Here is a 14,434-nt window from a genome sequence, read left to right as displayed (position 1 = left end):
GATAAGTTGGTAAGTGGAACGTTGAGTTAGAACCCGAATTTTGAAACGAAACAGCAGGCTGTATCAGCCTTTGGAAGGACATGCTGGTGTGAATGGGACAATAAATATCATCACCTGAGTGGTTGGAAATCCCATACGATTCACACGCACATATGAGCTACCGGTATTAACTTGTTGCATTCAAGTTATTTCCCTCTAAAGTCCTGCGAATTCGTATAACGGGGCAATGCCCCTTCTAATCCCTCCAAGCTGTGGAACAATGTATTGCTCAACAGCATAGATGACTTAAGGTTGCTCTTTCTAACAAGCTTGCAGGTGTAGCAGAGTAAACTTCGAATTCTTAGGACGCAAGCTGTGGAAAACTGTCAAGATATGGAAGGCTGCACTAGAGGTCACCACACGCCCGTGCTTAGAATGTATAACATTTTCAAACCTATTTACACGAACAGTCTAAACAACTTAATGGACGATTATGAGTATCTATTTGTAAAGTCCTGAGCAAATTTGACGCCACGATTTGCTCTGTACAACAAATGCCCAAGCCTTGAATGCAACCTTTTCATCATCTCATCTACTTAACCCGTGAACTCCTTCACCTTGCTTTCGGCCAACCGACCCGGAATGAGAGCAAGGGGAACAATACCGCTAACGTGCATCTCCGGTCCATAAACATGCATGTCTAGTTGCAGCTCTTGGCCGACAGCCTTGATGTTTTTCAAACCCTCTTGGTAGTTAGGTCCAGCACGTCTAACCCAGATTTGAACCTTGTGCTCGACGAGCTGGGAGGAGACCTCTCGAAGAGCTCGGATGACACCCTTGAATGTCGAAGCGACGTTGGTAAAGTTGGCAATACCACCACCGATGAAGAGAACCTTGCCCTCAGGATACATTGGAGCGCGGAGCATGAGGTCGAACACTGTACGGGCGTAGTGATAGGTCTGGGTCTCTGTTGGAGCACCAGAGTATTCACCGTAGTTCGCAAGTTGATCGGCAAAGCCACTACTGGCAATGGCATCGGCATAGACAACCGACGCACCACCACCAGCAACCAGGGTCCATACGCGACCATTTTGGTTCAGGATCGTAAGCTTAAGCGATGCACCAGTCTTCGCATCGAGCTCGGCGATGTAGGCTTCTTCCTTACTCATCTCACGACCGAAGGGAGCAGGGAATTCCATAGGTGGTCCAGCGTCGATGTTAACCTTTCCATCCGTTGACTTGACAGCGGCCATGCCCAACGCAGCGGGGGATCGTGCAACGGCCCATTTGACACCACACTCGAATTCAGCGGTCTGGTCGAGCTTGGCTGCCAAATCCAGGAAGTGTACCTCAGCAGATGTTCCTGCGGCGTTGGGGATGACGACCAGAGGGTTGATTTCGAGGTATGTGAATTGGCAGTCGACGTAAACAGCGTACAGTCTTGTGATGAAGTCAACAAGGACATTGTGGACACCCTTGGGAACCTTCTTCAAGAGCGTTGCAGCAAGTTCCTCGTTCGAAGGGTACTCGGAAAGGTCAACGGAAATGAGAATCTTCTCGGCTTTGGCATCGACATCACCAACGTCGACACCTCCCTCGTGTGTGAAGAGGATCCAATCGCCCTAAAAGGAGAAGACATGGTCAGCACGTGGCATGTGATAGATAGACATTCTGATTGGAGGAAGCATCGATTGCGGAAGAAAATAAACTCCCGGCTCGCAAGGACGAACGGAGGTGACAGCGGCAACTATCAAGCACATGCAGATACAGGTCCGAAAATGCATGTCGATTCGATGGGGTTTGGAAGAGATGTGGGCCTCCTGAAATGTGATCCCTGGCTTCCGCTCGCCCGCTGGATATCTCGCGCCGAAAATTGGAGTTCGGCCGAGCCACAAAAAGGTCGTTGTAACCCACATTCATATGGGAAAATTGCACCAAGTTTAAACGACCTTTTCGTACATCCGCATGCCATTTGGTCCGGGATTTACCGGGAGGTTATATTTCGACTTTGATCCTAAAACTTTTTGGACAATTCGGACTCTCCCAATTCCCACTCTTCTTTCAAGCTGGACAAGATAGAGGAGCGAAGCTAGAAAAAGGCAAAACTTACTTCTCGCTGAGAATTAATATTGATATAGTACTCTGTTCCCTCGGGATGCGGTACGAAAGGCTCGACCAGGAATTGTCTGAGGACGCCGACCACAGTCTCAACCTTCTGCGGCTTTCCAGCACGGGCGGCAATCCATGCCTTGGCTTCTGGCCATGTCTTGTTCAGTGCTAAGAGACCACTCTTGCCTCGTCGTTTGATGAGTTGATCGGGCTTGGCCACGAATTTGGCACCAGGAGCCAGGAGCCATGGATATGAGACCTCGGCTTGGTCGAGAATTGCAGAGACCTCAGCATCTTCTGGGAAGTAGAGGGAGGCGAGTTTGGAGGGAGGATTGTGGGTAGTGGACTTGGGAAGCGGTGAGGGCTTGATGACGGGGGCCCGTGTGAGGTGGTAGTTGAGGATGGCCTTGCCGTCAGCTTCGAGGATGGATTTGGCGGCCATTGGGAAGGAGTTGAGGTATGTTTACTGCTCAATTCCTGTCAGTGTGCGGTGCTTGCAAGGTGGTTGTTTGCTGACAGAAATGCTAAGCTTGTATGTATGAAAACAGTCTTCAGGACGTGGTTTTCGTTGAACGCCGGGCCACTGGGATTTCCTGAAACAATCGGCCGAAGCGTTGATTGACGCAGCGGACCCAATTGAATGCGGCGGCCTTCTGGACCGAGAAGGCTGAGTGGCGCTTGGGGGGGTTGGGACGAAGTGGGAGGGAAAAGAAAGTGTTCAGGGACCGAATTCGAGGGGCAGCGATGCGATGCGAGGGATTCAAACATGAAAGAGACGACGGGTCAAACGTACCAGAGGATTCTTTATCAAGGCGGGGGTGGATCTGGTGTGGTGGCAGCTCGAGCGCAAAGATGTTGGCGGATCAGCAGGATTTGGGAATGGAATGGTGTTGGAGGTGAGGATTGTTGTCGACCTGTGCTGTGCTGGGCTCGCAACAGTTGGGGACCTCCGTCGTGGGCCGTGCTGGTACGGCATTGGTTGGTGCAACTTGGTGGTGGGCACAGCATCGGCCACGGAAGCTCTTCCTCGTGTCCCAGGCTTCCTCCCACGCCTCCCTCCCTCGCCCTCACCGTAAAAAGGTCGATTTCACTGCTAGCGCCTCACTCCCCCAACCAGACAGGGGTCGGCTCGCAGGCATCCTCTCAACATCCCGCCGCCGCTTCCCACACCCGCTCTTCTCGGTGGTCCGTACCTGTTGCACCCCGTCACCCGTGGTTCAACAACGAAACGAGTCAATCGAGTTGACCGAATTGGCCTGACTTGCTCGCTCTTGCGCCAACTCCGTCAAATACTCGACCGCACTGCACTCTGTCCACCCTCCTCCCATCTGCGCGACTCTTCACCTCCACGATTGTTTGCCTCTCTTCTCTCGTCTCTCGTCTCGCGTCTCTCTGCTCATCCGTTCCTCGAAACCCCCGGGCCCTTTTGTTCCTGCGATCCCGTCTCGTTTGATGTAAGCCGCTTTTTTTTCTCGCCAGCTCCCACCCGAAATCCTCCCCAGCTGCATTGGCCAAACACCAGAACAATTGCCATCTCTAACGCTGCTCGGTTTTCCAGTTTCGTTCCTTTTCACAATCTTCACGATGCCGTCCGTCACCACGAATGGGACGACTCCCAATGGCACAGCTCCCAGTGCTGGCCTCTCTGCCAACGACAACATCCGCCGCTTTGCAGCTCCCAGCCGGCCTCTGAGCCCTCGTGCTGAGCACACTCTCTTCCACGACAAGACAAGATGCTTTGTTTACGGTCTCCAACCTCGGGCCGTCCAAGGCATGCTCGATTTCGACTTCATCTGCAAACGCAAGACTCCCTCCGTTGCAGGCATTATCTACACCTTCGGTGGACAATTCGTCAGCAAGATGTACTGGGGCACCAGCGAGACGCTGCTGCCAGTCTACCAAGACGTAAGCAAGGCCATGGCCAAGCACAGCGATGTCGACACCGTAGTCAATTTTGCGTCGTCACGGAGTGTATACAGCTCGACCATGGAGCTCATGGAATACCCACAAATCAAGTCAATTGCTATCATTGCTGAGGGTGTCCCGGAGAGGGTAAGTCTGAACTGCTCTCCAAGATTTGGCTGGGCTAATTTGTATTTGTAGCGTGCGCGTGAGATTTTGCATGTTGCCAAGAAGAAGGGTATTACCATCATCGGTCCTGCGACAGTCGGCGGCATCAAGCCCGGATCTTTCAAGATTGGCAACACTGGTGGTATGATGGACAACATTGTCGCATCCAAGCTCTACCGCAAGGGGTCAGTAGGATATGTTTCCAAGTCCGGTGGCATGTCCAACGAGCTCAACAACATTATCGCCAACACAACAGATGGCGTCTACGAGGGTGTTGCTATTGGCGGTGACAGATACCCCAGCACAACCTTCATTGACCACCTGCTCCGATACGAGGCCGATCCTGAATGCAAGATCCTGCTTCTATTGGGAGAAGTTGGAGGTGTTGAGGAATACCGAGTTATCGAAGCGGTGAAGACCGGAAAGATCACAAAGCCAATTGTCGCCTGGGCCATTGGAACTTGCGCAAGCATGTTCAAGACCGAGGTTCAATTCGGACACGCTGGTTCATTCGCCAACTCTCAGCTCGAGACTGCTGCAATTAAGAATAAGTCAATGAAGGAGGCCGGTTTCTTCGTCCCAGACACCTTCGAAAATATGCCACAAGTGCTTGCTCAAGTCTACCAAAAGCTTGTCAAGAATGGCACCATTGTGCCTCAACCCGAACCCGTTGTTCCAAAGATTCCTATCGATTACTCATGGGCTCAAGAACTCGGTCTCATCCGAAAGCCTGCTGCTTTCATCTCAACAATCTCCGATGACCGTGGACAAGAACTCTTGTATGCCGGTATGCCAATCTCCGATGTCTTCAAAGAGGATATCGGTATCGGAGGAGTGATGTCATTGCTTTGGTTCCGTCGCCGTCTGCCAGACTATGCTAGCAAGTTCCTCGAAATGGTGCTTATGTTGACTGCCGATCACGGTCCAGCTGTTTCTGGTGCCATGAATACGATCATCACCACCAGAGCAGGAAAAGATCTCATCAGTGCGCTAGTCAGTGGTCTCTTGACCATTGGATCACGATTTGGTGGTGCTCTTGATGGTGCAGCCGAGGAGTTCACAAAGGCGTTCGATAAAGGTCTCAGCCCACGTGACTTCGTCGACACCATGCGCAAGCAGAACAAGCTCATCCCCGGAATTGGCCACAAGGTCAAGTCTCGAAATAACCCCGATCTGCGAGTTGAGCTTGTCAAGGAGTTCGTCAAGAAGCGCTTCCCCAGCTGCAAGATGCTGGATTATGCTCTTGCTGTCGAGTCGGTCACAACGTCCAAGAAGGACAATTTGATCTTGAACGTCGATGGTGCCGTGGCTGTCTGCTTCGTTGACTTGATGCGCAACTGTGGAGCATTTAGCGCAGAGGAGGCCGAGGATTACCTCCAGATGGGTGTCTTGAACGGTCTGTTCGTTTTGGGCCGAAGCATTGGTTTGATTGCCCATTATCTTGACCAGAAGAGACTCCGTACCGGCCTGTACAGACATCCCTGGGATGATATCACTTACCTTCTCCCAAGTTTGTCGTCGGGTGCACCAGGTGCCGAGGGCCGTGTTGAGGTGCAAATGTAGAATTCGTTACTGGTCGAACCCCGGGAGTTAGTTATTTGCTGTGTACCATGTAGTAGACCAATGATCAAAATAGCACAACTTTAATGCACAAGAACTTAATCAAGTCCTGATGGCCAGAAAGACGTCTCATTGCTCTTTGTTTCCTTTCCCCCGAGGTTCCCTTCACATATTGCAAAATGGTGGCTTACCTTTGCCACCAAGAGCCATATGTAGAAGTACAGCCAAGTCAACGCCGTATGCCCCCGCAACTCCAGCACATGCATATCATACACTTTCCACGTATCCTTCACCCTAGTCTGAAGGTCATGCCTCGCCAATGAGCAACTTCGAGCTCATCAACTCATCCACATGCGCCCTCTCAATCTTATCGTTCCCCTTCTCCTCTTCCTTCAACAGCACAGCCAAGACCTCAATCGGCGGTTCCAATCCCAGCTTATTAGCCCGAACCCACCGCTTCATACGTGCAATACCGATGCAAGGCTGTGACTCCGGTCAGACTCCCTCCATTTTCAAAGTAAGAGGAATGGAACTGGAATTGGTGGTAAACAAACCCCAAACTGCGAGCTCATATCAAACAACCTCAAGATCTTCTCCTCCAGACTAACATCCCCCTGGTGCACTCTCGGCGCCTTCCGCTCCGCCTCCCTCTCCTTCCAATACCGCTTGATCTGCGCATCCGTCACCTTGCTCGCTCGCTCCTCCTCCGGCGTCCGCTCGCCCTTAATCTTCTTAACCTCGACTTGAGCCTGTTCCGCTACCGCAGCTTCGGAGCTGACGTGCCCGACATCAAGATCAATCGCCTTCGGGTTGATGGTGTGCGCTTTGTCTTTCGTGGACGAGGGGGCGGCGGGCTTGGTGACTTTGTTGCCGAACGAGAGCGTCTTTTGCGAGCCTTTTGCGGCAGGTCCGCTCGAGGTGCGGGTACGGCGTGTTGCTGGCATCGTTGCTGGCTTTTTGGGAAGAAGGTTTGGGGGTCTGGAAAGGTTTGGGTGGTTGCGATGTTAAGTTGGAGGTCGATGACGAGGGGATGGAAGGTGCGTTCGCGGGGCAACGCGCTTTCGAGCTTGAGAGATTTCGCGAACAGGCGGCAGCGAATCCCCTTGCGGTAATTGGCAATTGGTCAGATTCTTTCATCTACAAAATGGTACAGTACTTCTTCATTTTAGAAACTTGTAACCTCGAGTAGAGGTTAGATTATAATGCTTGAAATATGACCTTCTTTCTCCTTGAATTGCACTTTGTATAGCCCGAGAAATCCTGCCAAGGTTCAGCTAATTTCTCTCAATCGATTCATCATCTATGTCTAATATCTTTCTCTGTACAAGGACTTTTGCAATCAAGAAAGAGCGTTAAGAGCCCCAGCAATAACACCAGTCATTTCTAATACTTTCTCATCTTCCAACCTCCTCCCAACACATTGAAGGACCACCGGAGTTCCATCATAGAACTCCGGATCATAGTCCGCCTGTATGCCAGCATCCTTCTCATTCAGCGGTTTGAACGTACTCCTTACCTTGTCAAGATTCTTATCTGCAAACGTCACTGGGAATGTACAAACTGGGTAATCTGCACACTATTAGCAAAAAATTTCCCGTGCCCTAATTGTACAAACTCACCCAGAAGATTCCAGACGCCGGTGTAGTTCACGCTGAACAGTTTTTGAGTAATCCCCAGCCTGGGGGCAGTCCATGGTGATACAGGAGTAATAATCCCATCCATAGGCCCTTTCCCATTTTTGGCAGTAGCAGACCAGCGATCCAAGTAGATTTTCTGGAATGCGTTTCTTTTTGTAATCATCTCCCTTAATTTCGTGGGACCCAGAGTTCCATGCTCTCCTTTTTTGTAAGTAGCCTCATATTCCTTCATCGACTCGAAGACTGGCTCATCATGCTTCAAAGTTAACTCAAGGATCGCAGCTCCTCCAAGTGTATAGAATGAAGAATTCATATCATTAGCCATCTCTTGATGGTGCAACGGCTCCCAGTCGAAAACTTCATGCCCTGCCGCTTCCAATGCCTTCTTGGTCATTTCAAGACCACGAAGGATCGGCGGGTGGACCGAAATATCTCCGTCGTTGTCAAAAACCATACCAAATCGTAATTTTTGTCCTTTCGGCTCAATAACATCTCCCCTCCATGGAACTGGGTAGCATTTCGGGTCTAAAGTCCAAGGAGATGCTTCTGTCGAGATAACAGCTCTACAGTACAGCTTGAGGATCTCGAGGGACCTAGCCATTGGCCCGTTATTCGAATAGATAAAATCTTGTCCACTAATGCCGGACTTCGTTCCGTAAACTGGGAATCGCCCAAAGCTGAATTTATCAGTGGCCTATTTCTTCAAAAGGTCTTAGAACTCACGTTGGCTTCAACCCATAAAGCCCATTGAAGGCACTGGGAATTCTGATGCTTCCCCCAATATCCGTACCAACACCCAAAGGACTGCCCCTCATCGCCAACAGAACTCCCTCACCACCGGTGCTACCCCCTGAGCTCGTCCCACTGTGGTACGCGCCATTCGTCTCCCCCCAAACATTGCTGATCGTCTCCATCATCATCATTGCGGTTGGTGTTGTCGTCTTGACATAAAATACAGCCCCTAATTTTGCCAGAATCCCTACAAGAACAGTCTCCTCGTTTGGCTTGGTAGGTTCATTGGCATAACAAGCCATTCCGATAGATGATGGGTGGGGCGGCGTGATCATGCAGTCTTTAAGGGAGATCGGGAGGCCGTGAAGAGCCCCTATCACCCGACCAGTCCGTTCAAGGTGCTCATCAAGAAACTTGGCGCGGGAAAGAGCCTCCGGGAAGAGGATCTCCGTCAAGCAATTTGTCTGCTTCATCAGCACAAATCCATCATGTGAGTAGAGGCCAAGGACATACTAATTGCTGAGCTACAATTGCGGCTTTGCAAAACGCTTTGGTAACTTCCAATGACGTCCATTTTCTCTCCTTGATCTTGAGGAGAATATCTTCTGCGTTCGATTCGATGATCTCTAGCTCGGCTGTTGTAAAGTGTCCCGAGGTCCTAGGAATGGTTGTGAGATTTTGTGGGAGGTTAGTGAGCGCTGCTTTAGGAAGCAAGTATTCATCAGGAATTGCTGCTTCACGACGCTTGAGAGCTATTTCGGCGATTCTTTTGTAATTTTGTCCCATCTTTGAATCTGAGCGTCTAAATTGAAGTTTCCAGGCGAGGTTTGAATGAGGCGAGTGGCGAATATCTTAGCAGCAAACTAATTCGGAGAGGCTTTAAATATTGAGAAATCCTGAAGACAGCTGAAAGGAGAGTACGTGATTGCTATCGAACAGTAATGTTTCCGATCTCGCTTGCCCGTAGCCCAAGGACAGCTCCTTCCATATCGCTCCAAGGTAGATAATTATTTACCTTAAGTGGGGGTCTTGCCAAAACTTTACCGAATTGGGCTACGGATCGCCACTTCCATATACATTCTGGTCATGTGCTCTATAACAACCAGAGAAGCAGATATGAAATTACAAAGTCCCGGACATGAAAATCTTGAATGATATGAGTCACCCGAGGACATCGATCTTCCCCCACACACTATAAGAACCACCTCAATGTTCACAGCGTTCAGTGAGGTCAACGCTGGAGAGATTTGTTTTGATTACCTATTACATATCTCTATACCATGAATTCCATCGCCCTCTTGCTCGTGATACCAGCGGCTTTCGTATTCACATTCAAAACGCCAACATTCGATATTAACAGGTTGATATCCGTATCGCTAGCTGCTGTTCCAGCTGTTACCAGCGCAATCTGCTGCCCAGCACTCTCGCACGCGTGCGTTGTAATCTTGTTCGTAACACTAGCCATATTGTCAATAGGTGCTCAGTACATTGAGAAGGCCAACTTACAATGCTATAGCCCCCGCTGAGCCTGTGCCGTCACTAAGATTTGCTTTACTGGCAGTGTTGTTGGCTCGCCCTGCTGCAGTACATGCAGAAATGGCTGCCGTATCAGCTGCACTGAGGGTGGCAGCATTGGCTCCTCCAGTTCCAAGCTTCGCGATCGCGGCCATAGCTTCTGCGGAGATGGTGAGCGTGCTTGGAGCTGTGACGCCGGCGAGAACAGTTGCGATATTGGTTGTGCTTAAAACTGAAGCTTGAGCTGAGGCCAGCAATGAAAGCACAATGATGGATAATGACTTCATGATAGCGAATGATCAAACGTGAGAGAGTGTCTTGGGCCTGTGAAGGTGGAGGTCCTTGAAGTAGCGGCGAAGGGAAATTTTTCCAATATTTATACAAGAAGTAGATGATCAACCAGCGTCAGTATTGAAAGAAGGGACGATTAAAGATCGAAGATCAAGGTGATCTTGATGATCTTATAAGATAGTGCATAAAATATTAATTATGGAGTAATACGGCTACAAATGCCTGTCAAGGGGGGTTTCATCTCATGATACATCCGAAGGGTGTTTGAGTTGTCCAAAGCGCGGCTGTCAGATGTATCAAAACTTCGCGAGCGAATAAAACATCAGAATTTCGTCTGATCTCCTTCACCACAACACTACACATGAAATAAATTCCAGAACTGTACTAGAAAGTATCACACATGAAAGTCTGCACAAAACTCAAGTAAACGACCCGAGGTAATTTGAAGGTGGAGCCTTTGGCACGGGCCCTCAGCACTGAAACACATTCTTCCCGGCAAAGAATGATGAGCTTTGGGTGATGATCATGGACACTGGGGTCGTAATAGCGATGTTGAAGACTTCTTCAATCAGTTGCTCTTTTGGCTTTGAGTAGGGGTATGTCTCCCCTGGAATAAAGCCTGTGTTCGTTGATGTTATAGAGACAAGCTGAATTGTAGGGATGATAGCTCTACCATCATCTATAGACGTTTCAACCTATAGAAAAAAGAGGTAGAACGCATATGCTCAGATGGAGTTGTGTCCTTTTGGACAAGCACGTTGATAGCATGGCTGGGAGTCAGATTCATCTCTTTCCATTTGGTAGAATGCGTCGAAGAAGCCACCATGCGCCGGTCTACCTGTACCTATGTGTTCCATTAACGCCGTTACATGCCACAGCTACGTTCCTCATGCTAGATATCAAGCATTAGCCGAGGAAAGAGCCTGCGACATAACCTTCACTCACTGTCTAAATAATCCGCCGCCATCAATAATTCCAAGCAAAGTTCAGGCGGGATCTCCATGTCAGGTACGTCTTCTCGATTCCGATTCTTGTGGTTGTAGCAGAAGTACTCGGCGACTTTTTCCAGGACGATACCACTGTTGTAGCAGAATATTAGTAGACTATTGTAAAACAGATAGAAATCATCGCTAAACGAAAATTTTGCAAGAGATTTGGGCAGTAGCCTGCGGGGCGAGAAGAACGCGCTTTCAGATCAACTTAGTCTTCATGCGGTACCCCTCTCCAGAATGCTGGAGATTTGGGCCTATCAGACAGCCTTTATCGTATTGTAAATCATCACTGCTGTTCTCTTGCCTCCTCGAACTGTCTCCGCGAAACAGAGGTGGATCCTTCGAACCAGAAGAGGGAGAAAGCACGCCTCAGATCAAGTGTATGAGCGTCATCCAGCGTCGCTACTTTGCTCGCGGACGAGAAAGAGGGTCTGTATGCGAGGACTTTGATATAATCATCGACAAGCTTTCCCTCTAACAGATCATGCTACATCTCAAGCTTGCTCCTCTCGAATAATCGTAGATTCGTAGACCGGGCGCTCGAAATATTGATGAAATGTCGGAAAGACGTACTTGATTTCCTCAAAATGACATCGATCGCCACGTTTCGTTTCCAAGAAGCTCCCTGTTTTCAAGTAGTATCAGAAGCTGTGCCATGGCTGTGTGGACTGTTGAACTCGACTCACCAGCCAACATCTTCTTGATTGCTTTGCTGATGCACGCAGCTTCTCGCAGGACGACGAACTCAAAGCCATCGCTGGAGATGAGGGTCACGTACTTGCTCGAGCCTTGTTTCTGGCTCGAGCTCGCCATGGTTGGTTGTTTGGGCGGCTTCGTAGATGGTAGAGGACGCGATCTCGCGGGCGACGCGGTTTCAGAGGCTCATCAAGGTGTGTAATCACGTGACAAGAGCATCATTGAACCCAGCGAAGGGGAATTTTATCCTTGTAGGAGTACTTGTTACCGTATTGACAAACTTCTGGATATTCGGTGTGCTCCTTGTCGCCGAGAGCTTTGGTTTTGGTCTGTCATAAGGTGAGCTCTAAAGTTTTTCTGCTTCAAACCCCCAAACTCACAAGGTGTCTGCAAAGAAAGAATTCATCCACTCATCAAACATTCATTACATTATGGTGTCTAGCTATAGAGTAACAACTTTAACCCCGCGATTATACACACTATCAGCTATTCTTGAGAATCTTTCGCAAACCCGCAAACCGCCCCTTAATCCCCGATCCATAGCCAATCTCAACCACCGCCTTCGTAAACCGAAACCCTTTCTCCGTCTCTGGGATCGGATACCTGATCTGCTTCGGGATAGCCGTCTTGATCCCCGCCCAGCCCCACCTATCGTCACAGACTGCCTTTATATTGCACAATCCTCTCAGACCCTCCTCTCCCGCAAATCGTCCGTATCCGCTTCCCCGTACACCTCCAAAGGGCAACTGAACGGCGTAGTAGGCAGCGAAGTCATTGATGGCAACCATTCCTGTCTTAAGATGCGTGATGCATGCTTCATTTTCAGTACCTCGATTACCGAAAACAGAAGCTCCAAGACCGAACGGTGCTGAATTGGCTATCTTGCAGGCTTCTTGGGTAGTCTTGGCTTGTATGAGTACACAGATTGGTCCGAAGCATTCTTCATTCGCAATGTCCATTTCCTGGGTGACATCTACCAGGAGGGTGGGTTGGAAATAGTGGCCGGAGTGGTATTTTGGATGATTTAGTCTCTTTCCACCAACGAGAAGACGTGCACCGTCCTTGACTGCCGATTCAATGAGTTTCTCAAGTCTGTCAAATGACGAATCGGAAATCATAGCGCCCATGTCAACCTGGTCATCTTTTGGTGCGTCGAGACCAGAGCCAACTCGAATGGCCTTGATGCGAGGCTCCAATTCGAGAATGAGTTTGTCATAGACTTTTGGAGTGGCAATGACACGTTCGATGCCAATACAATTTTGTCCTGCTGCCTGGAAAGTGCCTCGAAGCAGGATTTCGACGATCCGGGGTATGTCTTTGTGAGCGGTATCCAGGACGATGGCAGCATCTTTGCCACCTAGCTCGGCCAAGACCGGGGTAAGAGATTTTGCTGCTGATGCAGCGACAAGTTTGGCCACTGGTCTGCTTCCGATGAAAGTGATATGAGAAATTGATGGATGTGATGTCAAGTAATTTGCGGTTGAAGGCCAGGTAGACACAACTTGAACCAAGTTGGAGTTCTGACCGCAAACGTGAAGAGCGCCTTTGACGATCAACGAGAAGTAAGTAGCACTCCAAGCGGTATTTTCGGACACCTTGACAACGATACCGTTGCCTGCGAAAATGGCGGAGATAATTGGCCCGACTAGGTTGTGGAAAGGATAATTCCAAGAGACAAGCGCAGCAACCACACCGAGGGGTTCATAACGGACCACATTCTTCTTATACGCCATAAGAAGGTTTGTCGGTCTTCGAGATGCGGTCAAAGCCTTCTCTCCGTGCAATATCGTCCAGCGAAGCTTCTCCACCGTCACTAAAATCTCTCCAAGCTCAGCATCGATCATTGTCTTGCCAGAATCCAGACAACATATCCTGCAAATATCGTCTTGGTTCTCAATTATGTAGTTCTGTAGGCATCGAAGGACTTGTCGGCGTTGGGAGAACGTTGTGCGGGCCCATCTTTCCTGTGCTGATTGTGCCTTTTCAATTGCGCGGTCGATGCCCTCAGGAGTTGCAGGATTTACGAGTCCAAGGAACTCGCCAGTCGCCGGCGCATAACACTGTATTGCTGTTGAACCAGGAGCCTGCAATGGGTTAGAACTGACTGTAAATCGGGCAGACTCCCTACCTTGATTGATGGGTTTTCTAGCGCTGTGCCATCCCCCGCAGGTTTGGGTACATCAATCGAGTACCTGATAATGGGCTCGTCCTCCCAAGCTTGAAACCATTTGCTCACAGTGAACATCCACCAGAGCACGAAGATGACCCCGCCGATCGAGCCAAAAATGAGAAACAACATCCTTAACAACGTCAGTCTTGTCCTGCATGCGATTGCAGCGATATGATACTCACAGCTGCCTCTCGTCCAGTTCGTCCACCAAGCCAAGGGGCGTTCCTCCTTCTTCGAGTAATGGCATCCTGGCAATTCGTGATTCGAGCTGGAGCTCACTGCGTGTCACGCTCCACCACCGTTGTGTACACTACTCGCAAATCGTCAATCGCAAAAAATTACAAAGAGATGAGCTTTGTGCCTGCTATAATCGCATCTGAGGTAAGGACAACGTGCTGAAGCGGGCAGACCTGAAAAGGTATTTAAAGGAAACGTTGAGCCTCACGCGTCGATAATTTTGAGATCTGGGGAAGGAGAATCCCTGCTAGCGCCAACTTTCACTTCAGCCTGAGCTCCCTCGGCCCTCCCACCCCTCGTATGCCTGCTTTAGGCAGCGAGCGCTATGCGGATTTGGGGGCAAAAGATGCATTTTAGAGAAAACATCGATTTTGATACGGACGACTGAGATTTCAGTGAAGCCGTTGCGGAAAGTCTTGAAATATATTAGTAGTGATCCAAGCCTT

The 14,434-nt window shown here is 49.6% G+C and overlaps 8 protein-coding genes across 8 annotated transcripts; 2 read left to right on the top strand and 6 right to left on the bottom strand.

Annotated features, from left to right (window-relative positions):
• Positions 1–575: 575 nt before the first annotated feature.
• K444DRAFT_518841 (glutathione synthetase ATP-binding domain-like protein) lies at positions 576–2,530 on the bottom strand (the record flags this gene model as incomplete). The annotated part of the gene is made up of 2 exons (XM_024873900.1): positions 576–1,601; positions 2,090–2,530. The coding sequence occupies 2 exons, from the start codon at positions 2,528–2,530 to the stop codon at positions 576–578; spliced, it is 1,467 nt and encodes a 488-aa protein (XP_024742139.1).
• Positions 2,531–2,557: 27 nt separating this feature from the next.
• K444DRAFT_174767 (uncharacterized protein) lies at positions 2,558–3,451 on the top strand. Its single transcript, XM_024870764.1, has 2 exons — positions 2,558–2,567; positions 2,618–3,451. The coding sequence occupies exon 2, from the start codon at positions 2,729–2,731 to the stop codon at positions 3,332–3,334; it is 606 nt and encodes a 201-aa protein (XP_024742138.1). The 5' UTR covers positions 2,558–2,567; positions 2,618–2,728; the 3' UTR covers positions 3,335–3,451.
• A 221-nt stretch (positions 3,452–3,672) lies between these two features.
• Positions 3,673–5,721, top strand: K444DRAFT_518988 (putative ATP-citrate synthase subunit 1; the record flags this gene model as incomplete). Its single annotated transcript, XM_024873914.1, has 2 exons — positions 3,673–4,140; positions 4,192–5,721. The coding sequence occupies 2 exons, from the start codon at positions 3,673–3,675 to the stop codon at positions 5,719–5,721; spliced, it is 1,998 nt and encodes a 665-aa protein (XP_024742137.1).
• Positions 5,722–6,128: 407 nt separating this feature from the next.
• On the bottom strand, positions 6,129–6,843 carry K444DRAFT_607798 (uncharacterized protein). Its single transcript, XM_024879239.1, has one exon. The coding sequence runs from the start codon at positions 6,660–6,662 to the stop codon at positions 6,231–6,233; it is 432 nt and encodes a 143-aa protein (XP_024742136.1). The 5' UTR covers positions 6,663–6,843; the 3' UTR covers positions 6,129–6,230.
• A 90-nt stretch (positions 6,844–6,933) lies between these two features.
• Positions 6,934–9,066, bottom strand: K444DRAFT_553079 (acetamidase-like protein). Its single transcript, XM_024876605.1, has 4 exons — positions 8,601–9,066; positions 8,079–8,551; positions 7,338–8,032; positions 6,934–7,287 (listed from the first exon to the last, which is right to left on the bottom strand). The coding sequence occupies exons 1-4, from the start codon at positions 8,871–8,873 to the stop codon at positions 7,058–7,060; spliced, it is 1,671 nt and encodes a 556-aa protein (XP_024742135.1). The 5' UTR covers positions 8,874–9,066; the 3' UTR covers positions 6,934–7,057.
• Positions 9,067–9,360: 294 nt separating this feature from the next.
• Positions 9,361–9,889, bottom strand: K444DRAFT_624848 (uncharacterized protein; the record flags this gene model as incomplete). Its single annotated transcript, XM_024882455.1, has 2 exons — positions 9,361–9,544; positions 9,594–9,889. 2 exons carry the CDS (start codon positions 9,887–9,889, stop codon positions 9,361–9,363), a joined length of 480 nt encoding a protein of 159 aa, XP_024742134.1.
• A 728-nt stretch (positions 9,890–10,617) lies between these two features.
• On the bottom strand, positions 10,618–11,723 carry K444DRAFT_607794 (putative Elongin-C). The gene is made up of 4 exons (XM_024879238.1): positions 11,572–11,723; positions 11,459–11,510; positions 10,839–10,972; positions 10,618–10,785 (listed from the first exon to the last, which is right to left on the bottom strand). The coding sequence occupies exons 1-4, from the start codon at positions 11,696–11,698 to the stop codon at positions 10,781–10,783; spliced, it is 318 nt and encodes a 105-aa protein (XP_024742133.1). The 5' UTR covers positions 11,699–11,723; the 3' UTR covers positions 10,618–10,780.
• Positions 11,724–12,063: 340 nt separating this feature from the next.
• On the bottom strand, positions 12,064–13,880 carry K444DRAFT_519230 (putative aldehyde dehydrogenase-like protein C21C3; the record flags this gene model as incomplete). Its single annotated transcript, XM_024873934.1, has 2 exons — positions 12,064–13,665; positions 13,710–13,880. The coding sequence occupies 2 exons, from the start codon at positions 13,878–13,880 to the stop codon at positions 12,064–12,066; spliced, it is 1,773 nt and encodes a 590-aa protein (XP_024742132.1).
• Between the last annotated feature and the right edge of the window lie 554 nt (positions 13,881–14,434).

Source organism: Hyaloscypha bicolor, assembly GCF_002865645.1.
Source record: "Hyaloscypha bicolor E unplaced genomic scaffold K444scaffold_16, whole genome shotgun sequence".
Lineage (NCBI taxonomy): Eukaryota > Fungi > Ascomycota > Leotiomycetes > Helotiales > Hyaloscyphaceae > Hyaloscypha > Hyaloscypha bicolor.
Note: the sequence above shows the minus strand (reverse complement) of the source record. Positions and strands in the feature narration are given on the sequence as shown.